The following is a 26,252-nucleotide window of genomic DNA, read 5'->3' as shown; positions in this document are numbered from 1 at the left end:
TCTCTTTCTCTGATCAGCATCTTATAATCTGATTTCAGAACGCCACAGACTCTAGGACTCCACAGAAACTGTTCTCTTGTAGGTGATCAGTGATACATGAATTACCAGAACCAATCTCCTGTCCTCAATATTAATCTTCCTAACCTCCACCCTTTTGAAATTCCCTTCCTCCCTGACATTTTTTCACATCATCATCCCTTCTGGTTCTCTTTTGCCCTCTTGTGGCTCAGCCTCAGATTTCTTTCCACAGCCAACCTGTACACGTACAGGTGCCTCAAAGGGCAGCCTGCTGTCTTATTCACTCACCTCTTACTCTTAGTCAATTATGTTATTCATTCATTTATGTTCACAAGGATCTAGAATTGCACAGGGGATTTGAGAGAGGTATAATCTCATGCTGTGTATTCTCCCTTAGTTATTATCCCCAGTCCTGTAGTGTCACCCATCTTTTGTCATAGGCAACCCCCCAAACTATGCCTCTTGACTCTGATGTCCTTTGTACACACTGCTTCTACATGCCCAAACACCTCCCGGACACTGTCTGCATACACCTCCAATCCAACATATCTTTTTTTTAATCTTTTTTTTTTTTTGAAAGAGAAAGCAAGCAGGGGAAGAACAAAGGGAGAGGTAGAGAGAAACTTAAGCAGGCTCCGTGCCTAGCGCAGAGGCTCGATCTCACAGGGCTCGATCTCACAACCCTGAGATCATGACCTGAACCAAAATCAAGAGTTAGATGCTTAACCGACTGAGCTACCAGGATCCTGCCCCCAACCCCCCACAACAGATCCTAAACTTAGTGTGACCAACTCATCTCAGTTTGCCCAGGACTTTCCAGGTTTGAGCACTGGAAATCCCATGTCCTGGGAATTCCTTCGATATCAGACAAATCTGGACCATAAGTCAACCATACCTAAAACGAACTTCTCAGTATCTGTCCCAAACCCAGTCCTCCACCTGTTCCCTTATATGACATAATGGCAGAGATACCCTCAACTTTCCTTTACCTTACACCCCTTCGTGCAGTTGAGTGCCAAATATTGTCATATCCACCTCCAAAATATCTCCATAATCATTGTCTCCTTTCAACTCCCACCACTCTAATTCAGGCCCTGTTACCTCTCACTTGGAAAGTTACAACAGACTCCTAATCAGCCCCCCACCATCTCCAACCGCTCTGCCACCACATCGCCATCCCTTTTGCCAGTTAATCTTCCATATGGCCAAGATTGGGAGAGCATTCTGCAACACAAATCTGAGCACGCATAGGTCATTGTCTCAGCAATATGAGGTCTTGCAAACTGAATCCTAAGAATAGTGTTAAACCAAAGCTCCCCGGTATTTGGGCATGGTGACTACACAGTGTGATACCTAAGAAATGTGGCTGTGAGTGACTAAAACGCCCCCAGTAATATTAAGAACTGTAAGAAAAAAGGAAAAGCAAAGCAAAGCAAAACCAACCACCATATTCTTCAGAAGCCCAGCATTTCTGAGTCTGTTGGTTACAATTTTGTACCTCATTTCTTCAGAGAAGCATACGACAACCACAGTTAAGGCAAGTAAGCATTGCTAGGGAAGTCTGGGTAGTGTAGATCAGTTATGACCTTGATCCTCATCGGAAACAGAATCATCTGGAAGTTACATTACGCAGAAACTAAGATAGTTTGAGAGAGAATCCACTTGTTCCCTTAGGCTATTAGGTCTTAACTTGTCTGTGGTCCTCCTCCAAATTGTGGTTGCAAGAGCCATAGGCTTTCCACCCCTGGCTGGCAAGAAACAAAGAGAATTGGCTTAAATGGTATTTCTGTCAGTGACAGGAAATATGTATCCCATTTGAATAATGGACACAGGGCTCCAAATATAGATTATAAGAAGTGAAAACTGACATCTGAAAGAGAAGGGCAAGTGCTTTCCCCAAAGGGGAAAGAGAGCTCATCCCTTCCTCCCTTAGCAAAACATATCTATGCTCAGTGTCCTCTCCAACACTTGCAAGTGGTGAATTGTTTATGAAGGAACTCATCTTGGGAGTGAAGGGTTGCCCTTCACAGAGTCATTAGAAAAAGATGGCCCTCAGAAATAGAAGTGCCATATCCCAATGGCTTACCTGTCAACTGTAGGAGCTTCTATCACATTGCAAGTAACTTCCTCTTTCGTCTGGGTAATTAAGAGATGGTGGCCACCCAGTAGAAGGTCCCCTGGCTAAATCTCTGCCTTTCTCTTCCCAAGTTCTCTTCTATAGTCCTTCTGTTGTTTAGGAGGACATTGAAACATTGAAGCATTTCATTTATCTCCCAAAGACCTTACTTCTGATATTCATTATCCCTTCACACACACACACACACACACACACACACACACACACACACACATCCCTTCTTTGTTTAATAGTAACAAGACCTTCTTTCTCCCTAAACCTGGGAGATGTAGGTCATGGTCTCTGCCCTACAGGAGTTGAGAGTCTAATCAGGGAGACCAACCAAGCACAACTGAGAACAAAATGTATCCCAAGTCTTCTTTTTGATTTTTCTATACCTGCTACAGGAACTTGGAGAGTGGGGAGGTTAGCACACACTGAAATCTTGAAGAAAATTTCAAAATTTTCAAAAAAAAATGGAATCTGAGTCCATTTGAGGGTAACACTGGGAAAGAACTTTGAGGATTAAAGAAAAAAAACCCACAGAATGGGGGCGCACATTCTCTCTTGCTCTCTCTTTCACATACACACACACACACACACACACACACACACACACACACACACCCCTCACTTTGGTCACATATTATGGTTCAAGCTTATTCAAGATTAAAGCATTAAACAGCTTATCCCAGAGTAAATCCTCTGCTGACAACCATCCTCTAGGCCAAAACCACTATGTTCACTGCCCTGCCCTACTGATGCCCCACCTCTCCCTCCAGCCTCAAACTTCAGTCTTTTATTCAGCAAACCCAAGGCCCTAGAAAAGTCAGCAAGAATAGGAACAAAACAAATTCAAGTATTTGGTATTTAAGTGACACTCACTATGTGCCAGGCACAGAGTTCTGTCTGTCTACCCACTGTCATTACTACTCCAAATAATTCAACTATCATTTTTTAAGAGTTTACAATGGGGCGCCTGGGTGGCTCAGTTGGTTAAGCGGCCGACTTCGGCTCAGGTCATGATTTCATGGTCCGTGAGTTCGAGCCCCGCGTCGGGCTCTGGTGCTGACCGCTCAGAGCCTGGAGCCTGTTTCAGATTCTGTGTCTCCCTCTCTCTCTGCCCCTCCCGTGTTCATGCTCTGTCTCTCTCTGTCTCAAAAATAAATAAGTGTTAAAAAATTAAAAAAAAAAAAAGAGTTTACCATGTGCCAGGCATCCAGTCACTGTGCTAAATACCTTCCACGCATCGTATCTCATTTAGCCCTCTCAGCAATCCTAGGAGATAGGTAATATTACTGTTCCCATTTTACGGATGAGGAAACTGAGGCACACAGACGTAAAAGGACTTGTCAAAGGGCATGCTGTTAATGAATGGCCAAGCCAAAGTTTGACCTCAGCTCCAACTTCAAAGTCTACATACCAGAGACCGTGTAGTATGGTGGGTAGAATGAGGGGTCAGCAAGTTTTTCTGTAGTAAAGGGCCAGAGAACAAATACTTTAGGCATTGTAGTCCATATGGTCTCTGTTGTAATTACTCAACTCTGTCACTGTAGCACAGAAAGAGCCATACATAATATGTAAACAAATGAGTAGGCTGTATTCCAACAAAACTTTATTTACACAAATAGGTAACACCCTGGATTTGGTCCCCAGGTTGTAGTTCGATGACCCCTGGGTCAGAGCATCCGCGGTATACTCTGATAGGCCTGGGCTCAAGACCTGGTTCTCACCACTTACTAGACAAGTTCTTTAGTCTCTCTGTGTCTCCATTTCTTCATCTGTAAAATGGAGCTCATACCTCCCTCAATGAGTCATTCTGAGAATTCAGGATGAAAAGAATGAATAAATACAAAGCTCTTGGCATATAGGAAAGCACTCAATAAGTCATTAATAAAAGCCCACCATAAGGCTGGTCCCTAGAGGGAAGGAAGAAGGACAGGGGTTAGGATACATGCTGCTGTCTTTAAAATCAAGCCACCAAGGCTCCAATGGTCTTGGTACTCAGCAGTAATAAGGAACCCCCTTAGGATACCAGCTAATTCTGCTCCCCTCCAGCTACATTAACCTTGTTCCTTTATGAGTTTTTACATTCCTGTTTTAGTCATTAGTGAGAAAGTCTCCTGGTTTCATTATAGCTCTTGTCAGGCCCTGGGAACCACGTCATGGTGGGCGGGAGAGGGAGGCAGGAATATAGTTTTGTCTTTATTTGTTAGGTGTTTCCTTCAGGGATGAGGTTCTGGCTGCTTGTGTCCCAAGTACCCAGCACAGGGCCTGGCACGGAGTAAGGTGGTAAGGAAATGCCGCTGGTTTCATTGAACTGGCTTTGGAGCAATCCTGCCTGGAAGCAGAAGGGAAGTGACTTGGTAAAAGCCCTCACAGCACTGAGGATCCCTGTTTTCTCCACAAAAGGGAGAGAGAACATGTGCATGTGGCGGGGGAGGGCATGGGAGAGTGAGGGTTGGTTGAGAGAACAGAGAAGTGCAGAACATCCTGTCCCTGGGTTACATCAAGTACACAGGAGCCATGTTGCAATCGTCTCTCCAGGCCATCCTCCTCAATAATCACCCAGGGCAAGCCACCTGGAACAAGTTTTTTTTTTTTTTTTTAATTTTTAATGTTTATTTATTTTTGAGATAGAGATAGACAGAGGACAAGCAGGGAAGGGGAAGACAAAGAGGGAGACACAGAATCTGAAGCAGGCTCCAAGCTGTGAGCTGTCAGCACAGAGCCCGATGTGGGGCTCGAACCCACAAACCGTGAGATCACGACCTGAGCTGAAGTCGGACGCCTAACCGACTGAACCACCAGGCGCCCCTGCCTGGAGCAAGTTTTGTGCTTTGACCCCAAACCATACTTAAAGAATCTTCCATCTCAGCTTTAGAGAGTCCCCTGAGATACCTCAGCTTGGCAGTCAGCCCTCCAAAAGCCACCCTTCCTGCAATCCTGACTTGCCAATCTTTCTCAGTCAGTAATTCTCTCCTTCAGGGTGCCGGGGCGGCTCAGTTGGTTAAGCATCTGACTTCAGCTCAGGCCATGATCTCGTGGTTCGTGGGTTCGAGTCCTGCGTCGGGCTGTGTGCTGACGGCTCAGAGCCTGGAGCCTGCTTCGGATTCTGTGTCTCCCTCTCTCTCTGCCCCTCCCCTGCTAGCACTCTGTCTCTCACTCTCAAAAATGAATTAAAAAAAAAAAAAGAAATTCCCTCCTTCATCTACCGAGTTGTCCAGCTTCCTCTAAAATATGTCTTGCATAATAATCCAGTTTTTCACCCTGGAATTTGTTAGAGTTATTTATGGGCTCTGACTATATGGCGAGGTCTGTACTGACTCCAGTTGGATGTACTGTCTAGGGAGGCCTCTGTCAAGTCACATAGACAGTCACTTCAAGACTATCCAAGAAGCAATGATTCTCCATCTCATAATAATGAGAGCCATAATGATGAAAATAGCTAACACTGAATGCCTCTTTGTCTAATTCTCAGAATAATCCATGATGAAAATGCTATAATAATGTTTCTTTCCTCGTTGCCAGGCACTGAGTTAGCTCTCTTCATCTTTAGAACAACCCTATGACATGGGTTAATAGCATAATCCTCATTTTTCAGATAGGGAAACTGAAGGCCAGAAAGATTAAGCAACTTGCCCAAGGTCATCCAGCCAGAAAGTTGTGGAACTGGAATTTGCACCTCGGGTCTGTCTGTCTGACTACAGAGACCATGCTGTCATTTCACCTTATTAGAAATATCTTCATGTATGAGGCCTATATTGCACCGATAAGCTACCAAAGATGTATGAGGAATGCTATCTTCCTTTTGTTTAGTGTGGAGAATGTTCCCAAGCACTTTCCCACCCATGATCCATTTGATTGTCAGGCGAGCCCTGTGAGGAAGGCAGGGTGGGTGGCGACCACCTATTGCATAGATAAAAACCCAAACACAAAGACTTGCCCCAAGACCCATCACACATGCCAAACCAGAGGCAGAGTTCAAGATATATGTTTCCAGGGGCTCCTGGGTGGCTCAGTCCCTTGAGTATCTGACTCTTGATTTTGGCTCAGGTCACGATCCCAGGGTCGTGGGATCAAGCTCCACATCGGGCTGCACACTCAGCATGGAGCCTGCTTGGGATTTTCTCTCTCTCTCTCTCTCTCTCTCTCTCTCTCCCCCCCCCCCCGCCCTTCCCCTGCTCTCTCTTTCTCAAATAAAAAAAAAGATATATGTTTCTGAAATGTGTTCTTTCTTATAGCTAGGGGTTAAGTTTCCTCCACCACCTTTATTCTGATGTCATGCTGAAGATTTCCAAGTGGGCAGCTCACAGCAGGTCATGAAACCTCTAGCCAAGCCTTCTTATAAATGTGAAAACGACTTGGGTGTTACCTGACTTAGTCTCCTTTTTTGCCCCAGTTCTTCAGGATCTGCAGTGCCTGAACATATCTTGTGACCTGATGAAAAAGGAGGGACCTCGGCCCTTAAGAACGAGATACACTGAAGGCATGAATACATCTCACCATAGATCTCTCCACTGTTTTATGTAGTGAACAATTACAAGTCCACAGTTCCGATATTGACCAAGTCCTGAACCAAAAAACAATTTTTTAATAAATTTCCTATCAAAATGCATGTGGTGGCAAAACATGAGACGAACTGATGCAAGGCGATTTATTGTCTTTGTTTATCCCGATGAGTCTAAGCATTCACAGGTTTCACTGCTGACATTTTTTGAGATGTTTTCTAGAAAGAGAGAGTGCCTGCACACATGTGTGGGTGAGGGGCAGAGTGAGAGGCAGAGAGAGAATCTTAGGCAGGTTCCATGCTCAGCAAGGAAGCTGATGGAGGGCTCGATCTCACGACCCTGAGATCATGACCTGAGCTGAAATCAAGAGTCAGACACTTAACCGACTGAGCCACCCAAGCGTCCCCCACTGCTGCAATATTAATGTGTTTGACTACAGTAGGATTTCCAGATAAAATACAGGCCACCTGGTTACATTTGAATTGCTGATAAACGGTGAATCATATTTTAGTACAAGTTTGTCCCCTTACAATATTTGGGACATACTTACACTAAAACATGTTTCACTGTTTATCGGCAATTCAAATATAACTAGATATCTTGTATTTTTATTTGCTAAATTTGGCAACCCTAATTATGAGTGCTGCCTTAAATCCCACTGGGGGTGTTACCTAATATATGGTACAAACAGCATATTATTGTTCTAAAATCTGGCAAATTTAGAATTGCAAAACACATCTGTCCTCAAGGATTTTGGAATAAGTACTGTGGATCTGTGGACCTGTAGCATCCTCCCAGCACTGGGCTTCGAACTGCCAGGGCACCCAGCTCTCAAAGACTCATGCCATCAGAATTGGTTGCCTCTTTGGCTCTCATTATATTTTGCCCCCATCTTGGCTCTAGTGAGTTTCCAGGCTCTCCTCTTCAATTGCCCTGCCATGCAGGTGCACTTGCTCCCTCCCAGGTGAGAAGTTTGCCAATACAGCCTCCTCTTTCCTTCTAAAATAAAAAAAAATTAATGTTTATCTATTTTTGACACACACACACACACACACACACACACACACAGTGTGAGCGGGGCAGGGGCAGAGAAAGGGAGAAACAGAATCTGAAGCAGGTTCCAGGCTCCAAGCCGTCAGCACAGAGCCCGACAGGGGGCTTGAACTCACAAACCTCAAGATCATGACCTGAGCCCAAGTCCGACGCAACCGACTGAAGCACCCAGACATCCCTCCTCTTTCCTTCTAGAACTCCGCCCCCACCCCCCCCACCCCCCCCCACCCCCGCCACCGCCACCCTTGGAAGTGGAAGTGAGCTCCCACCGCTCTCTGCTGCCATCTCATGGCTAGAATAAGCCATTGTGATCGGACTTAATTCCGCAGCACTACATGCTTTCAAGAGCCTATCACCTCTAACACAGGAGAATTATGGCACCTGCCAGGAAACCCCATTTAGCAAATCCCAGCTGCTGTGTATATGTGCAAATGGAAAACTATATTTTTTTAAATATGTATTCTAAAACCAAGTTTTCAGCATCTAGTTTCACCTTCCTCCAGTTAGTTCAAATTAGTAAGCCTTAGCTCAAACTTGAAATTAGAGGAATGACTGCCAGTTGACTTATTTTGTGAGACTGAACTTGTGTTGCCTTTGATATCGGTATCCTTGTTCAAGAACCATGTCCGCTAGGTAATTGCAGCAACAGCCAACCGAGTACAAAATGTCTCAGTAATCCCTGGGGCAGCACCACATCTCCCTCTTAAAAAAAAAAAATTCACCACGGATTAGTGATCTGAGTGAGTAAATATCAAATTGTTATAGACAGAGACTACATACAAAATGTAGGGGCCACTTTTGAATTGTAACCTGGGCCTAATCTACTTGCCAAAACCTATTTCTTCGCCTCTGGTAAAAAGCTGAACCACTTGATAACACTACGGCTCAGCGAGCTCACTGCAATGGTAGGTGTTTTGAACATTTTTCCCTCTTTGGAAAATTTTGTATTGCCATCGATTTCCTTTTTGGGCGTTTTTGTCATCAAAGCCCAGCTTGATTGGCAACTATAAAACAAACCAACAAAACCTGTTCTATCTCAGATCATTTTTGCAGGCTGGCTTTTTAAATACACCGTTATACACAATCGGACTCTCTTTTGAAGAACTGACATCTGATGCAGTGAAAGTTGGGCCTATTCCAATGTGCAGCCCCTCACTGAGGGAGAAGAAGGTTCTTGAAAGATCGGTAGACTTCTTCAAACCACCAAGAAAGGCCCTTCACTCCGATCCTGCCATAGTTGGGACCTCAATTTTTCTTGCAGATCCTTCTACTCTGGAAAGGGATGAAGGGGTGGGGGGAGATTCACTCTCACATTTCAGATTTTCTCATCCTTTGAATGTACTAAAGGAAGAAGTGTTTATAGCGGTAAATCCCCCAACTTGAAGTCGGCTGATCTCTTTTAGGAAGCAAAGATAACTCATTGCCAATCACTTCAAGGAACAACAGGCCTGTACTGTTTAACAAACCTCTGAATGCTAAACATATGTCAAGGTGACCTTTCTTCCAGTCTCATCTATTGCACTTTTATACACACCCAGCAGTTGACAATCATGTGAAAATCACCAGTGAGGTGACTCAGTGTGGGACTGGCTTGGTCTATCCTGATCTAATGTTTCTCTTGCTGACAGCCTCCATGGCATGGAACAGAGTGGATTGTGGGAATTAAGAAAGATTTTTCTCCTTTGATCATTGCCTGTTCCTAGTAGAGCCACTGGAAACTCACTGCTACTGTCTTGTTTTTTCTCTGCCTCATGGTCTGGCTTACTTGTCAAGAGCCCACACCCCCCACCCCTAGATCCTCTGTTCCTACCAAGGGACTTCTTTTCACTTTCCATTGTATCCTCAGAGACTGGGGACTCAATCAATAACCAGGGAAGTGTATCCCTAGTTCACTACTCTTTTTTTTTTTTTTAAGACATATGGACTTTATTTTTTTAAGTTTATTTACTTATTTTGAGAGAGAGAAAGGGAGCGTGAATGCAAGCAGGGGAGGGGCAGAAAGAGGGAGAGAATACCAAGCAGGTTCTGCGCTGTCAGCACAGAGCCCGATGCAGGGCTCAATCCCATGAACCATGAGCTCATGACCTGAGCCAAAACCAAGAGTTGGACGCTTCAATGACTGAGCCACCCAGGCGCCCCCCTCGCTCATTACTCTTAAATGAGCACTTACTACAGTGCTTGACACATAGTAAGTACTCAAATGGCAATTTTTGTCTCATTAGTGTCTAACCTCTCTGAGCCTCAGTTTTTCTCATCTGTAAAATGGGTGTAAAGGTAGTAGCAACTTCTTGGGTTTGTTAATATATATATAGTGCTTTTAAATGTATCCAAAACATAGGAAGTTCTGTGTACATTTAATCTGTGACTATTATGCCCAGTATTAGAGAAATACCTTGAGGGCACACAGAATATGAGGTGAAAAGAGAAGTGTGTGTTTGTGTGTGTGTGTGTGTGTGTGTGTGTGTTTTGGAAGATTTGGGGGACAGAAAGTTCCATTTGGGTTATGAATCTGAAATGCCCACTGGGGATTGAACATTCAGGTCTGAAGTTTAGCAGGAAAGCAAAGAGGAGAACTTTCTCACTTTAACAAGTACAGTAAATATCTGCAAAGCCTTTTGAGCTATGAAATGTCACACAACAGACAAAATTGCTCCCCGCCCCTGCTGCTTCAGAAGCTTACCATGGGAGAGGGGCACCTAGGTAGCTCAATGGGTTAAGCATCTGACTCTTAATCTTGGCTCAGGTAACAATCTCATGGTTCATGAGATCGAGCCCCATGTCGGTGTGGAGCCTGCTTGGGATTGTCTCTCTCCCTCTCTTTGCCCCTCTCCCACATGCGCTCTCTCTCTTTCTCAAAATAAATAAATAAACATTTTTTTTTAAAAAAAGAAGCTTACCATGTAAGAAAGCCAAGTCACATGTTCTACATAAAAGTAAGTGTAACACAGGTCAGGCTCTAAGAGGTACCATAAGAAAGGAGCAAAGCAGCCTGTGCTTAAGGAGGAGGGATCGCCTCTGGCGGGGGCAATCAGGGAAGGCTTCCAGGAGGAAGTGAGATTCTCTGATTTGAATGCTTCTCTACAGCTTATCCTTCTGACTCTAGTGCCTGCTGATTTGTCCCTTCTCTGAATGCCCTGAGTTCCTAAGTTGCTGTGCCTCACAACAATGTAGTCAGCTTTTCCTAATGCTAAATGGATCCAGTTTGAATGACTATACTTTATTCCAGCCTTTCTCTTTTTAATGTTTATTTATTTATTTTGAGAGAGTGAGTATAAACGGGGTGGGGGCAGGGAGAGAGGGAGACAGAGGATCAGAAGCGGGCTCTGCGCTGCCAGCGCAGAGCCCGACGCGGGGCTCGAACCCACGAACCATGAGATCATGACCTGAGCTGAAGTTGGAGACTTAACCAACCGAGCCACCCAGACGTCCCTCTGACCCTTTTTTTTTTTTATGAAGCAGTGTTAACAGAAAATCAAAGGGGGCATAGCTTTTATAATCATGTCTTTACTTGGCAAAATCTCCCGGTTTGGAAGGGAGTGGCTTTCACCAGTCTGTGGCCCCCAACCATCTGAGAACATGACACTCTTACCACCTGCCCTGCTCTTGCAGGCATCTGAACACAAACATTGCTGTCGTGTTACTTGTTTCATGTGAGTTTGGCTGGTCAGTCAATGAGATCCTGCAGGCCAGAATCACCATGGGTCCCTCTTGTTGTGACCCTCTTCCCACCCACCACACAGAACTGGACACAGAGCAGGTGTACAGAAATACCTGTTGAAACGCCTAAGTTGAATCGTGTTGATCTTGTATTCCCTTAGCAATGAGCAAGTCAAATTGTCTTCTGCTTTGTGTTCAGTATGCGAATCAAACATGAAAGTTACATGATTATTTAGACCGCTGTAGGAACAGGGGCAGCTGGGTGGTTCAGTGGGTTAAGTGTCCGACTCTTGGTTTCAGCTCAGGTCACGATCTCATGGTTTGTGAAATCGAGCCCCACGTCAGGCTCTGCACTGACGGGCCAGAGCCTGCTTGGGATTCTCTCTCTCTCCCTCTCTGTCTGCCCCTCCCCTGCTTGAGCTCGCCCTCTCTCTCTCTCTCTCAAAAAAATAAACATGTTTTTCAAAAAATAAACAGATGTAGGAACAAAAGTCGCATACAATAGACTGGTGAGGAGCTAGGGAAACAATTCTCCTCACTGAATGAATGAAGTCAGAGGTCTGTTGAGGTGAAATCAAAACGGGTTTGCTAGTTGCCTGGGGGAGGGTCAGGCTCCTTCCAGTAGAAGCTGACATTATTCCTATCAAGAATTACTCATTTGGGGCGCCTGGGTGGCTCAGTCGGTTAAACATTCGACTTCGGCTCAGGTCGTGATCTCACGGTTTGTGAGTTCAAGCCCCATGTCAGGCTCTGTGCTGACAGCTCAGAGCCTGGAGCCTGCTTCAGATTCTGTATCTGCCTCTCTCTCTGCCCCTCACCCACTCACACACTGCCCCCCCCCTCAAAAAAAATAAACATTTAAAATTTTTTTAAAAAAGAATTACTCATTTGAGGGGCAAAGAGCTATTGAGCCCCTCCATTTAAAATGCAGCTTTATGTCAAAGGAAATAAGGCAAGGCTTTTCCAAAAGTCCCATACAGTAAGGAAAAAATTAATTTTCAGCCCTTTCCCAAGAGCATTGGAGACACAAAGCATTGCAGAACTTCGGTGAGGTGAGAACCCTAGCAGGTTGGTGAAGACAGGATTTGGACAGGTTGAAAAGGTGGGTCCCATACAGACCTGGCCTGGGACTAAACCAGGAAGGTAAGATCTTCAGAGCCTCCCCCATGTCCTTCGCTATGCCCCACCGACCCTGCCTTTCCCAGCTGCCACTCAAGAGCCCAGACCTGGGCTTCTGACCATTTGCTGGTATGCAGGTCCCTTGTAGCTCGTTAACCGGCTAATATGATACACACACTTAAAGCCATTAAGGTTAGTTAATAGTTTCATATGTTACCCCTTCCTAAAAACACGAATACAATTTCAATAATTTCAATACCTTGACCCAAAGCAATAAGTGATGTGAGCATTTCAATCCCTGTGACAAGGCCAATGGGGAAGATACTGGGGAATTCAGCTTTCTGCAGGCCTCAGCTCACACCATCCACGGATTGCCAGAATGCAATATTTAAGGGCTTGGTCTATGGAGTCAATCAAGCCAGGGCTCCCATCCTGGCCCTACCACATACCATGAATGTGATCTTGGGCTTAGTTTCATCACCTGTGAAAGGAGTATAATGCCAGTATCTGCCTTTAGGGTTGCTATGAGGTGATGCATGTGAAAATCCAATATAATGTTTGGTACATTGTACGAGCTCAGTATATGGTAGTTAATCTATGCTAAGAGTAGTTCCTAATTTCAACTCCCAGGAGACTTGTCTTAGCTACCATACTTCACCCCCTCTATACATTAAGGAAAGAAAGCTTTAGAAAGAGAGCATTCCACCAAGGTTCCTCCATCGCAGACCTATTTATTCAATCACTCATTTAACAGATATTTATCCAGTGTTTACCTTGTGCCAGCCGGGCATTTAGCAAAATATTGGGAATATAATGGAAACTAAGACATGCTCCCAGTCCTTGACCAACACCCAGTCTTCTGGCTTTTAGGAAGCTCCCATACTGCTCAAACTTTGTTTTCTTGAAGCCCCCCGAGGAGGAAATTGGGAAAGGACTCTATCCTTTGGACTAACCCACAACCCACAACCCAACAACCCAAATACAACATCATGAAAAATTAAAAAGTTACAAAGGGAAACACTTCCAGAATGGTGAATAAGGACATCGGGAAATCCACTCCTTCAAAAAACGAACAAGGCATAAGAAAAATATTCCAAATAAACATTTTCACAACTCTGAAAATTAACCAAAGGCTCGCAACAACCAGAGGAGCATGTATTCAAGAAAAACAGCTGAATCTTGGTAAGAAGAGCAATTTTTGTGATATTTTAACCTGCCTATTCCAATACCCCTTTACCCAGGCCCGCCGTAGTCTTGAAAACCAACAGCCTTGGAACCACAGCAACTGTGAAAAGATTGGGTTTGCATCTCCCCCAAAAGACCCATCCCCAGAAAATTGTCATTATATGACCTGACAACTTCCTAGAAAAGCTCCATTTACAGAGCTGGTGTTTGTTTATGTGATATGACTCAGCACCAACAGCCCTTTTCCTAAGGGTGTTCGTTGAAAACTTGAGCAGCAATTGTTTAACACCATGGCTGCCTGAAACAGGGGATAGCAGTTGAGGCAAACAATAGGCTTAACGAAAAGCAATCCGCATCCAGAAATACATAAAAAGGATTATACACCATGACCCAGTGGAATTCATCTCAGTAGTGGAGTGATTCACATAACAAAATCAATCGATGTATTTACAGTATATTCGTAGAAGGAAGGGAGAAAAACACACATAATCATTTCAATTGACACAGGAAAAGTATTTGACAAAATCATTTTATGATAAAAAAAAAACACTCAGAAAACAGATGAGAACTTCCTTAACCTGATGAAAACCATCTATGATAAAACCATAGCTAATATCACACTTCATGGAGACCAACTGAAAGGTTGTCCCCTAAAATCAGGAACAAGACAAGGACAGACTCATTGATACAAGGAATAGATTTACGAGTCTAAAATAACCCCTTACATTTATGGTTAGTTGATTTTCAAAAAGAATGCCAAAACAACTTAATAAGGAAAGAGTAGCCTTTTCAAAAAATAGTGCTGGGACAAATGAATGAAGTTGGGCCCTTTTCTCATACAATATGAAAAAGTTAATTCAAAATGGATCAAAGACCTGACTATAAGAGCTAACGCTATCAAACTTGGAGAAGAAAACGGTACAAATCTTTGTGACCTTGGATAGGGTGATGGTTTCTTAGATAGGGCAGCAGCAGCACAAGCAACAATAAAACACAAATTGGACTTCATCAAAATTAAAAACTACCACTCTAGGCTCTGTACAGCTTGGCTCTTCGTGCAATGAAAGCAGACAACACTTACACACTCCACTGTTTTTCCTGCAATCTCTCCTTCTGAGGCATTCTTGAAATCAAGTAGAGATTGATTAAATAACCTGTCAAATTTGAACTTCAGTATGCAAACAGGAATCAGGATTGTGCAGTCAAAGCTCACAGATGTTTTGAGCTTCAATACTACGTGGTGGCTTAATAAAAACTTCCTTCACAAATATTCTAATTGCAGTTTGTTCTACTCCTGTAAGATGTAAAAACAGAAAACAAAACCCTGTCCAAACTTTAAAATTACCAACTTCAGCCCAATCAAAAATCGGAGCAGCAGCACTGAAGATAAAGGTTGGGCGATAATATCCATTATTAAAAGAAGCTTCACCTCTGCACTTTTTGCCTAAGGGAAAGTGATTTCTGGGGTCAGAGTTCTTAGGGATACACGAGGGCAAGTCCCAAGAGGTCATAAAGACCATTGCAGAAGTGGTCCAAATATTTGTTTGGTTCTGGCAGCAGCAGGGAGCAATATCATGGTACAGGGATTGGCAAACTACAACCAAAGTTTAATTGGTGCACACACAGCCACACCCATTCATTTACGTATTTACGCATTGTCTATGGCTGAGTTTGCACTAAAACAGTTGAGTGGTTTCTACAGGAACTATATGGGTTGCAAAGCCCCAAATATTTACTTTCTGGCCTTTTACAGAAAAAGTTTGTCAATCCCTGCAATAGCACATCAGTACATCAATCCAAATATCTCCATTCAGTGTCGCACAGACAAATCTAACTCAACAGGTCTACAAGTGCACGCATCTCCATAAACCTGTTCCAGTTTCAGTGTTCCCACTCTCAGCTGACGACACTGATGTCTACCAATTCCCCGAAAAGAGATGCCCCCCCTCCCTTTACACTCAATCTCCATCTATTACTTCACTCCCCATTTATCGCCATATCCTGCCACTTCCCACCTCCTCCCTGTATTTTGCATCTGAGGACATCTCTCCATTTCCACAGTCATTACCTTAGTCTAAGTCACAATCATAGTATACCAGATTCCTAACCGGTCGTCTTCCTGCCTCGAGTTTTGCCCACTTTCTGCCCCCAGGTCATCTCCCATTCAATACCCAGAAGGATCTTTCTCACGTCTAAGTCTGATCCTATGACATGCATAATAATATATGCAGCTAAGATTGAAATGAGCCCTTACTATGTGTTAGGCCTAGTTCTAAGTGCTTCGGAGGTACTAAGTGATCTTACTTCTCACACCAACCGTAGCTGGTAGATGCTGTTGTTATCTCTGTTTAGATGAAAACGTTGAAGAACAAAGAGAACCAATGCAATCTAGCTCCAGAGTCTACTGTGGAGAGTCTTTTTAGTCTACTATACTGTTTATAAACACACACACACACACACACACACACACACACACACACACTCACACACACTCATACACATAAACCTATTGCTTATGGCTCCCCATCGCTCTTAAAATGAGTCATACTATTTACAATAGCCAAAGGTTATCATTGTAATCCTCTGTAACACCCTGTCTACTTCTCTAGTCCCATCTCTTGCCATTCATGGCTTTGCATTTCAAGCCACAGCCACCCCAGACTGCTCTAGTTCCTCATACAAGTCATGTTCTTTTTTAACCTCTATGCCTTTAGTCATGTTATCCCCTCTGCCTTGGCTGTCCACTTCTTTCCCCTCTCCTCCCCTATGCTTAACCACCTTCTACACATCATTTAATGCTCCACTCAGGTATCACCTCCCCCAGGGATCCTTGCCTGTCCAGATTTGCTCTCCTTTGTGTTCCCATTATGCTTTGTTTGTATCCATTTAAAAAGTTTTTTTAAAGATGTTTTAATGTTTATTTATCTTTGAAAAAGAGAGCACGAGCAGAGGAAGGGCAGAGAGACAGAGAGACAGAGAATCCAAAGCAGGCTCCACACTGTCAGTGCAAAGCCCGACATGGGGCTCAAACTCACAAACCATGAGGTCATGACCTGGGCCTAAGTCAGACACTCAACTGACTGAGCCACCCACGTGCCCCTAAATTTTTGTTTAATGTTTATTTATTTTTGAGAGAGAGAGACAGATTGGGAGCAGGGGAAGGGCAGAGAGAGAGGGAGACACAGAGTCCGAAGAAGGCTCCAGGCTCCACGCTGTTAGCACAGAGGCCAACACCGGGCTCGAACCCACGGACAGTGAGATCATGACCTAAGCCAAAGTCAGACGCTTAACAGACTGAGCCACCCAGGTGCCCCTGTTCGTATCCATTTTAAATTTAAGCCCTTACTATACTGTCTTATAACCATCTTTTTTTACATCTATCCCCCCTCACTAGACTGTGTACTCCCAGTGCTTTTCCCATGCATCCAAACATCTCGCTTTACCCTTCTACTTTTCTGTACTTTATTTGTTAGGACTTTTTCACCCCAGCCTCAGGCATGGGCGATAAGGCCAGGAAGAGTAGAAAGGGACTATAGGATTGTGTCTTTCTGTGTGACACAGGACGTGTTGGGGACCAGAAGCATCTTTGAAGAAAATGAGATCACAGGATAAAAAGATCTTAGAGCTTATTTTTGGTAGTTTCATAATAGTTAACTGCTTGAGGGTAGTCTAGACCCCCAAATATATAATGGCTCAAACATGCTGGAATCCTCTCAGTCAGGTAACAGTCCAAGACAGGTATCAGCCTGATAGTTCTCCTCTATATGGTCACTGAGGGACACGAGCTGACAGAAACTCCTAGGTCATCCTGGGTTGACCTTCCAGTCAACCCAGTTGACAGTCAACCTGGGTTGACATTCCAGTCAGCCGGAAGCGGGAGAGAACAAGGAGGATAGCACAGAGGAGACCTCTATAGGCCAGGCCTGGAAGTACCACTCATCATTTCTCTGCACCTCCCATTATTAAGAACTTAGTCACGTGGCCACATCTCACTGCAAAGGGAGACTGGAAGTAATGTAGCCCAGCTGTGTGCTCAAGGAAGAGCAGAACGGTTTTGGCGGGAAGCTAGTGATCTTCCCAGATACACTAACAGTAAGGTTGGGCTACGTTACCTGGGGTGTTAGGTAAAAGATGGAAGAATTTTATTTCCTTTGCGTTAGTAAGCTATACGGTACAGCTCTAGTTAACCATTTTTTCCCATGGGAAGCTGGAACAGTCAGATACAGGCAGTATTTAAAATCATGGCTGACAGTTGAGCTCCCTACTGAGTTGGGTACCAGGAAGTAGCAGCTTAAGGATTATTTGCAATGATGACTCCTTAACTATTACTCACTCACACTTGGTAGATTGCCTTTAAGTCTAAAGTAGATTGCCTTTAATCCCAGCTGGGTTAGTATACAATGCTGTGATTTGGGCCCCCAAATATTCTTTCTTCCTCTGCACGTCTAGACTTGAGAGGGTGTTAATAGATGGCAAAGCAGCAAGCTGATTCACTGCAAGCCAGCCAGGATGTGCTCAAAACCAAAGGGGAAGAAAGAGAAAATCAAAAAGGGAACTCATTTCCATTCCAAGCCATAGCCACAGGCATGAGCTTACTCCCGGCCAGTTTGTGTTTGCCCAAGCACAGTGCACATTTGTTGACGACCTCACGTAAGCTAGAGGAATGAGTAAAAGTGAACCAATTTGAAATAAAATATCCCCATGATTCTCTGCTAACCGACATGTAAACTCTGCCAAAGAACCTTGTAAAACAGCTGCCCAGGCTATCCTCCTCGGAGATGTTCATTTAGCCAGTCTTTGGTGTGACCTGGGAATCTGAATGTTTTTAATACTTATTTATTTTTGAGAAAGAGAGCACAAGTGGGGGAGGGGCAGAGAGAGAGGGAGACGCAGAATCCGAAGCAGGCTCCAGGCTCCGAGCTGTCAGCACAGAGTCCCACATGGGGCTCGAATTCACAAACAGTGAGAGAGATCATGACCTAAGCTGACGTTGGACGCTTAACTGACTGAGCCACCCAGGCACCCCTGGCATCTGAATCTTGTAATGTTCGCTGGATGATTCTGATCCAGAGGCAAGGTTTGGGAACCATTTCTCTAAGATGATGGGAGGAAGAATAGGGAAGCATGTGAAAACACAGACAAAAATGTATTTAATATATGAAATAAATAACCCTAAGGAAAATCTAGTCTCATAGCTTGACATGTAGAGCTGTCTCCAGGGTTAGATCCATTCATGGAAACCTGGAAAACAGGCCTCTTCTGGGGATTGGTCACGTAGCTGTATTATGAATGTAGACTTCCCCCTGGACACCCAAGATGCCTAACTTGTTCTCCTTTTTTTTCCCCCAGTTTGTTGCTCAGCCTAATTGCCAACAGTTACTTGCCACTCTGTGGTATGACGGCTTCCCTGGATGGCGACGGAAACACTGGGTAGTCAAGCTTCTTACCTGCATGACCATTGGATTCCTCTTTCCCATGCTGTCTATAGCTTATCTGATCTCACCCAGGAGCAACCTTGGGCTGTTCATCAAGAAACCCTTTATCAAGTTTATCTGCCACACAGCATCATATCTGACCTTCCTCTTCATGCTTCTCCTGGCTTCTCAGCACATTGTCAGGACAGACCTTCATGTACAGGGGCCTCCCCCAACAGTCGTGGAATGGATGATATTGCCTTGGGTTCTCGGTGAGTCAAAGAAACCAAGAGCTATGGGCAGAGTGCCTGTTTCTCCTGTTTAAATAAAGTATTGGAATAGGCAGTTGGGCTGGCCCTGAATTAGGACATCTTTTTGTGCAGTGGGGAAGCTTTGTGGGGAGTTTCAGAAATCTGGTGCCTTCCTCCCCAGGCTCTGATCACTTAGTATTGCATGGTCCACAGTGAGATTGGCAGTGACCCCACGGCCTAATTCTGTTAACCTAACATCTTAAAATACAAGACACTGCCTGTCAGTTGGTTTAGAAGGAAAGCCAAGTATCAATCAGAATGGGTTTCAGGTAAGCTAGTCAGGCAAGTGCTGATCAGTCTATTCAAAGCCCTTCCTAAAACTCAAGGGCACTTGTATCTGCTGCTTTCTGTGGCTACTCCACACAACCCCAGTATTATTCAGGGTCTACATCCTATATAGATACAGATTCCACAGTCAGGAGAGGAACCTAGGAAATTCACACCATCCATGATAAAAGTAACTTTACCCGTAGTCTCTAAGCATAGGTAGATTGCACTGGATCCTCCAATGCATCACTATCCCCCCGGTTGTTACTACTCAAACTCTAATATGCAAATCAGCAATATTAGCATCATCACCTGGGAACTTGTTAGACATACAGAATCTCAAGTCGCACCCTGGATCTATGGAATGAGAATCTGCATTTCAACATGATCCCCGGCTGACTGACATGCACCTTAAAGTCTGAGAAGCACTGCCACAGCCACACCTTTTACTGGTTTCCCAGTTCTAAGGTTCAGGAGACATCTATGTCACCAGACAGAATTCCACAAAACCCACACACACACACACACACACACACACACACGCAGTGAAAGGAGAAAGGAGAAAAAAGGATTCTAAATTATTTTGGGTCCCTGCCCGGGTGGCTCAGTCGGTTGAGCAGCTGACTCTTGATTTCAGCTCAGGTCATGATCCCAGGGTCATGAGATTGAGCCCCATGTCAGGCTTGGGATCCTGCTTGGAATTCTCTCCCTCCCTCCCTCTGTCCCTCACCCCCGATCATTTGCTATCTCTCTCTCTCTCTCTCTCTCTCTCTCGCACTCTAAAATAAATAAATAAATAAATAAATAAATAAATAAATAAATAAATAAATTTGGGCCCCATTGCCTAGCTTCAGGCTCAAAATCCAGTAATTTGGTCGACGGTCAGCTGGCTCACCTCAAAACTTACCGAGTTTTCCCTCTAGCACATGGTAAAAACTAAGGACTACAGGGTAATCTTGACCTAATTGATCTGTTAATGAAATTAATAAATTTCCTACGTCAAAATGGGAAGAGGGTAGAATCAGGCACCCCAAAATTGCAACAACATCCCAGTAACTATAACAACAGCACTAAAAGTGAATAGCATCCAGAAAAGTATAATGTACAGGCATCTTCAGGTAAAGCCTATTAGGTCTGGCAAGTTCACAACTGAGAGATGAAGTAGGAAAGAAAAAGAGCTATGTTATCATTACCATCTCTATGGGCTTCACTCCAGTGATCCCAATTCATTCACTGTTTCCATCTGCCTTTACTTGGGAGAATTGTACTGTGATGTCTATTCTGACCCTGTCTAGAAATAAACCTCTTGCCTCCACTCTTCAGGTTTCATTTGGGGGGAGATTAAGGAAATGTGGGATGGTGGATTTACCGAATACATCCATGACTGGTGGAACCTGATGGATTTTGCAATGAACTCACTCTACCTGGCAACCATTTCCTTGAAGATTGTGGCCTATGTAAAGGTAACTTGGAATGTCTGCCATTTTTCTCAAGCAATGATTTGGGTTACGTTCAGCTTCAGCACTGGGAGCATACAGAGCTTAGGGGAAAAGTGCTGATGACAGTCCGACCCATGCGGGAAAGTACCATAGAAACAGACATTCTTTCAAAAGTTTGTAAGCAGTGTCCACCTAAGCAAAGAAAGTGGAGACTAGAGCAATTTACAAATGAATCTTTAGCTTCTTAAACTCTGACAGTAGAAGGGTCTTCAACCACCCACCCATCCAGTCAGTGTTTAAATCCTCTCTACAGTATCCTTACCAACAAGATGGGGCACCGACCCTTCCATAGGTCAGGGACAGGAAACTCACTGAATTCCCAATCTCCAAAAGCCTCTCTCCACCTTTGTCACTTCATTAAAAAGTGCTACTTTATGTTTTTCTAATATTATTCTCCCTGTGACACATCCATTAATAATCCTTCTTCCCTGGGGGGTCAAACAGAACAAAGCTGCTCTTTTTCTGTAATAGTGCTTCCGGTGTGAAGTCATCTCTCCCTAACCTGCTGAGTTGTCTCTTCTCAAAGCTAAGTATTCACACTTCCCTCAAGTGCTCTTTATATGACAGGTAGCAGAACCCTAGAAACTTCACTGCAGGAGACAGAGATCTTTAATCATCTCTGCCTCCCTCATACTTTCAGCACGAGGATGATCATTCAAGCTGTTATAAATCCAGCTTTTTGAGTACCACACTCAACCTATGCCTTCCTACCAATTCAGATAATGTACACACACACACACACACACACACACACAACCTTTATGCTCTTCCCACACAATGTACAGCCTACATTATCCTGAAAAATAGCTTCATGTCCAACATCTCACACTGGGTAGTCACAGGCTCTGAGTTCAGATTTGGTGCTCATTAGATAATAGAATGGCTGTGCTCCTACCCTGAGTTGAACTTCTCCAGCATGGGGAAAAGCTGACAATTCAGTCTCCGAGATTGTCTAGTCAGTCATGCTTTTTGGCACTAAATCCCACATTAAGGAGTTTTAGAATGGGAATATGGCTGTCCCCCAAATCTCCAACAACTTATTTTTATATCCCTAATATGCATATTGCATAAATTTTAAGACCTTGGGAGTTAGTTACGTGGAGCATGAATATTGAATGCAGTCATGAAACATTTTTGAAAGAATCCTAAGAGTATGCCTTATACTTGTGGTGATCGCTTAACACAGACTTACAACTTCCTTACAAGAAAAAGCTGGTGAGGAAAATGTTTGAATCTCTGGTTAATGTGCCTGGATGAAATCCATGTCATTCTGGCACTCTGCTGACTAAGTAACACTGTTTGCTTCAAAAAAAAGTCTCTTCCTTTGGAAGTGGTATTTATACACTGGAGGGACAATAGATTATCAATCTAGAAATTGGTTGGTTTTGTTTGAACAGGAAAGTTTAGAATAAACGATCAAGAAAAGGATTTCTCTTAGGGATGTAAAAATGTGTCTGTAGATGCCCGACATTAGATCATTTTATAACCTGTCCAGTTTCACTGGCAAAGATTCCCAGGAGTGAGAACCTCCCCAGCACAGAGTGTAAAGATAAATCAGCTATACTCAGCTGACTAAATGCCCCTCAACTGACAAACACTTAACCCAAGGGAGACATTTACCAAGAAGTTGGATTTCTTCCCAAGAAAAAAGAGAATTGACAAAGCATGACATGCCACATGCAGATTTGGATTTGCAATGAGAAATTACAAATAGTCTGGTCCACTCACCCACAGAGGCACACTAGTCTGAGATGAACTTCTCCAAGTAGGCTGAGACAACCTCTACGAGGTAAAGCCTCAAAAACTGGTCTCAAGGCTACTTGAAACACTTCAGATCACTATGGTACTAAGGCAGTACAGAAATGCCATGGGATAAGCTGACCTCAGAGAAGATCCTTTATTAGAGCAAAAACAATGGTCAATGATACATGTACTCCACCACACGTGGTCTGCAACAACAGAAATGAAAAGACACATATGAAAGCACTCAAAAGGAATAAATACACATAAGATTGGCCCTCATTGCCCCCAGATAACCCTACAAATGGAAAATAATTGTCCTTTTGTCTTCTAAGATGGTTCCACCTGCATTTCTCCCACCACTACCTTACTACCATATGTTCAAACTAAATTGAAACTTTGACAGCCATTGAGTTGTGGTCCTGTCTTCAACCAGTACTTGGCTGAAGACAATCCCCGACTCCATCCTTATTATTGTTAAATGCCCACATTAGGCTGGCTTCCTTCATATTTTGCTTTTGAATTGACAGAGTGTGATGTACACCGATCTGAAAGACATGGAGGTCAATTTTCAATCTGCATTCTATCTCAAAGAATATAAGAAAAATCACTTGCCTCCTAGTCACTAACCCAAGAAGCAGGAAGCCTGAATGTAATCCCTGCTCTGACACAAGCTGGGTTACCATAGGCCATCCTTACACCTCTCTGAACCTGAGATTCTGCCTCTGAAAAATAAGCAGATTGGACTAGATCAGTGGCTATCAGCCTTTTAATTTTTTCCATTAAATCACATCTTGAAGCTAAAACTTATTCAGAACTTCAATGTACTGAAGAGCTCAAAGACTGAATTCCAATTGAGGACTCAATCTTCCAGGCCCCCTCTATGGCTCCCACAGTGGCTACCAGTTGCCTCTACTGAACCTTCAGGCTTCAAGGAACACAATTTGAAAACCATTTGTGTTAGTCCAGGGGCCATCAAACTATGGTCTGCAGAACAGATTTGGCCTGCTGCCATATCCACTTATTCACTTACTCCCTATGAGTTCTCCAGGGAAGAGTTGAGTAGTTGTGACAGGGACCATAGAGCCCACCAAGCCAAAAATGGCTAGTATCTCACCCTTGACAGAAAAAGTTTGCTGACCTTTATGCTAAATGAGCTCAACCTTTACGCTAAATGAGCTCCAAGTTTGGTCCCTGCTATCACATTCTATAATATCTGCCTCCAAAGATATATATGCAAAACATAGATTTGCCATCAGGATCACTTTTCTCATTTCTGAATGTGCTGCAAATCCAGACGCACTGTCCCATGGGCAGCAGACTTCCCTGTGCTTACAGTTGTGATTGTGGAGGGAGAAAGTCCTGAATTATGAGCTGTGCGTGCTCCAGTTGATAATTTCCAGTTTTACAACATAGGTCTGTTTCGTTATCAGCAGTCTCCATCTCTCATGTATAGCTCAAAACTTTTAAAGGCCTATCTAGCATATGTGCTGTGATATCAACCAACATTTGAGGGAACATTTAGTAGAGACAACGTCCCTCTGCCTATCTGGACCTCAGCTCCTCCACTTGTAAAACAGACATGGCAATGCCCACCCCTCACGACGACGCAGCCAATGGGGGGTGTTTTTGTTTGTCTTTGGAAGGGAAAATGCAGAGATACAAGATTTGGCCAAGAGTGTATGAAACGGATTAGCCACCTAAAGTTCATCTGAAACAGAAGCACAAGTGTGGCAGGGTTTCTCCAAACTCCTCTGACAGTGAAGAGTATTGGAAGCACGCAAACGATGCTAACGACACCGGTTTTGTCAGTTGTTGGAACTGAAGCACATTTTAGAAATGCTAACAATATAATTTGGCCCCCAAATGCAACATTTTCTCAGAGAAGTTGTTTACATCTAGTCCTAAGAAATTGTGATATTTAGATGAGAGCTCAAGGCAATATGCTTCAGATTGAATTCCAGGCAAAATCTACTTCTGTCTTGGGGAAGTTAATAAGCAAATTCTTATATTTCCATAACATCTCTCCTTATGGAATACACACACTCTCACATATGGATACATAACCACAAACATGTGCGGTGATTAAGAGTAGATATTATCCTCATTCTATGGTGAAGTTGAGAGATACAGGCAGTTTTAAGTTGACAAAGCCCCATTTGGACCTCGGGTCTCACAACCAAGCCATCTTTCTATAAAACTATTTCCAATGTTCCGGGAGCTAGAAGTCCAGGATAGGGCTGAAAAACGGGCAACCAATGCCAGAAACACTGGCTTTTTCCCCTCCTTCAGCCCCCGGGTTCTTCATTTGCCCTAGAACTTGAACAAGCTTGTAGGGCTGTCAAAGGAACAAATACATGCATACATCACCATGTGGAGCGGTACTAAATTCACTACCTGGAAGGTTGACATGCTATTGGTGATAGTATGAAATACATTACAGACTGCTAAAGTTCCACAGGAAACTGAATAATGACCCTCTAAGATTGCTCTAGCAGTCCCAGACTACAAGTCGGCAAAAACTCAGGAAGAACATTGCACACTGAGGAGGCTGAACCTGTCCCTTGCCCTTCAGTGACTACAGGTTGTCCGTGGTGCTCAGAAGAAAATGGGGGATTGGGGAGGCAAATCTGATTTGAAATCTCATTAAGAAGCAGAATAATTTGTCCCCACTACCTTGGGCATGCCAATCAATGGCTCTGTTCCAGTGACACTCCTCAACAATCTGGTAAACTTTTAGTTAGAAAATGTCTGTTGATAAACCACAGGTGGTTACTCCAGATGATGGCTCCAAACTTCATTTTTCTCTGTGTATATTCAGGGAATATATTTGGAGAGTGGGAGGAAAAGAGTTATTAGCATCATATATTGATTGGGGGGGGGGAGGAGACAAATAGTGCCATGCATGGGGTCTGTTGTATAAATGAATGATGCTTACCTTGGTGGCTTTATTTAGGTGCAAACAGGAGAAAAGAGGGAAAAGTTGAAAATGCTCACTGTACCTCTCATCTTGTGCACTTGTTTCTTTCAGTATAATGGTTCTCGTCCAAGGGAAGAATGGGAAATGTGGCACCCGACTCTGATTGCGGAAGCACTGTTTGCAATATCCAACATTTTAAGTTCGTTGCGTCTCATATCCCTGTTCACAGCCAACTCCCACTTGGGGCCTCTGCAGATCTCTTTGGGGCGCATGCTGCTTGATATCCTCAAATTCCTCTTTATCTACTGCCTGGTACTGCTGGCTTTTGCCAACGGACTGAACCAGCTTTACTTTTACTATGAGACCAGAGCGATCGATGAACCAAACAACTGCAAGGGAATCCGATGTGAGAAACAGAATAATGCCTTCTCCACGTAAGACC

At 43.8% G+C, this 26,252-nt stretch overlaps 2 protein-coding genes across 3 annotated transcripts in view; one reads left to right on the top strand and one right to left on the bottom strand.

The window, feature by feature from the left end:
- TRPC5 (transient receptor potential cation channel subfamily C member 5) overlaps positions 1-26,252 on the top strand; it is a 132,690-nt gene that overhangs the window by 61,640 nt on the left and 44,798 nt on the right. Inside the window, exons 3-5 of the mRNA XM_007078434.3 lie at positions 19,009-19,345; positions 20,975-21,114; positions 25,922-26,244. Coding sequence (XP_007078496.2) covers positions 19,009-19,345; positions 20,975-21,114; positions 25,922-26,244 — 800 coding nt within the window. The remainder of the gene's footprint in view (positions 1-19,008; positions 19,346-20,974; positions 21,115-25,921; positions 26,245-26,252) is intronic.
- The window catches only part of TRPC5OS (TRPC5 opposite strand), a 73,342-nt gene that overhangs the window by 24,214 nt on the left and 22,876 nt on the right, over positions 1-26,252 (bottom strand). The window contains exon 1 of one of the 2 annotated variants that reach the window (XM_007078433.2): positions 2,105-2,212. The exons of the other annotated variant lie outside the window; for it this stretch is intronic. The gene's annotated coding sequence lies outside the window, so the exon portion shown is untranslated. Of the gene's footprint in view, positions 1-2,104; positions 2,213-26,252 lie in introns of those variants that run through there. 2 annotated transcript variants of the gene reach the window in all.

This window comes from Panthera tigris, chromosome X (assembly GCF_018350195.1).
Source record: "Panthera tigris isolate Pti1 chromosome X, P.tigris_Pti1_mat1.1, whole genome shotgun sequence".
NCBI lineage: Eukaryota > Metazoa > Chordata > Mammalia > Carnivora > Felidae > Panthera > Panthera tigris.
This window is presented reverse-complemented; position numbering and strand designations above follow the sequence as displayed.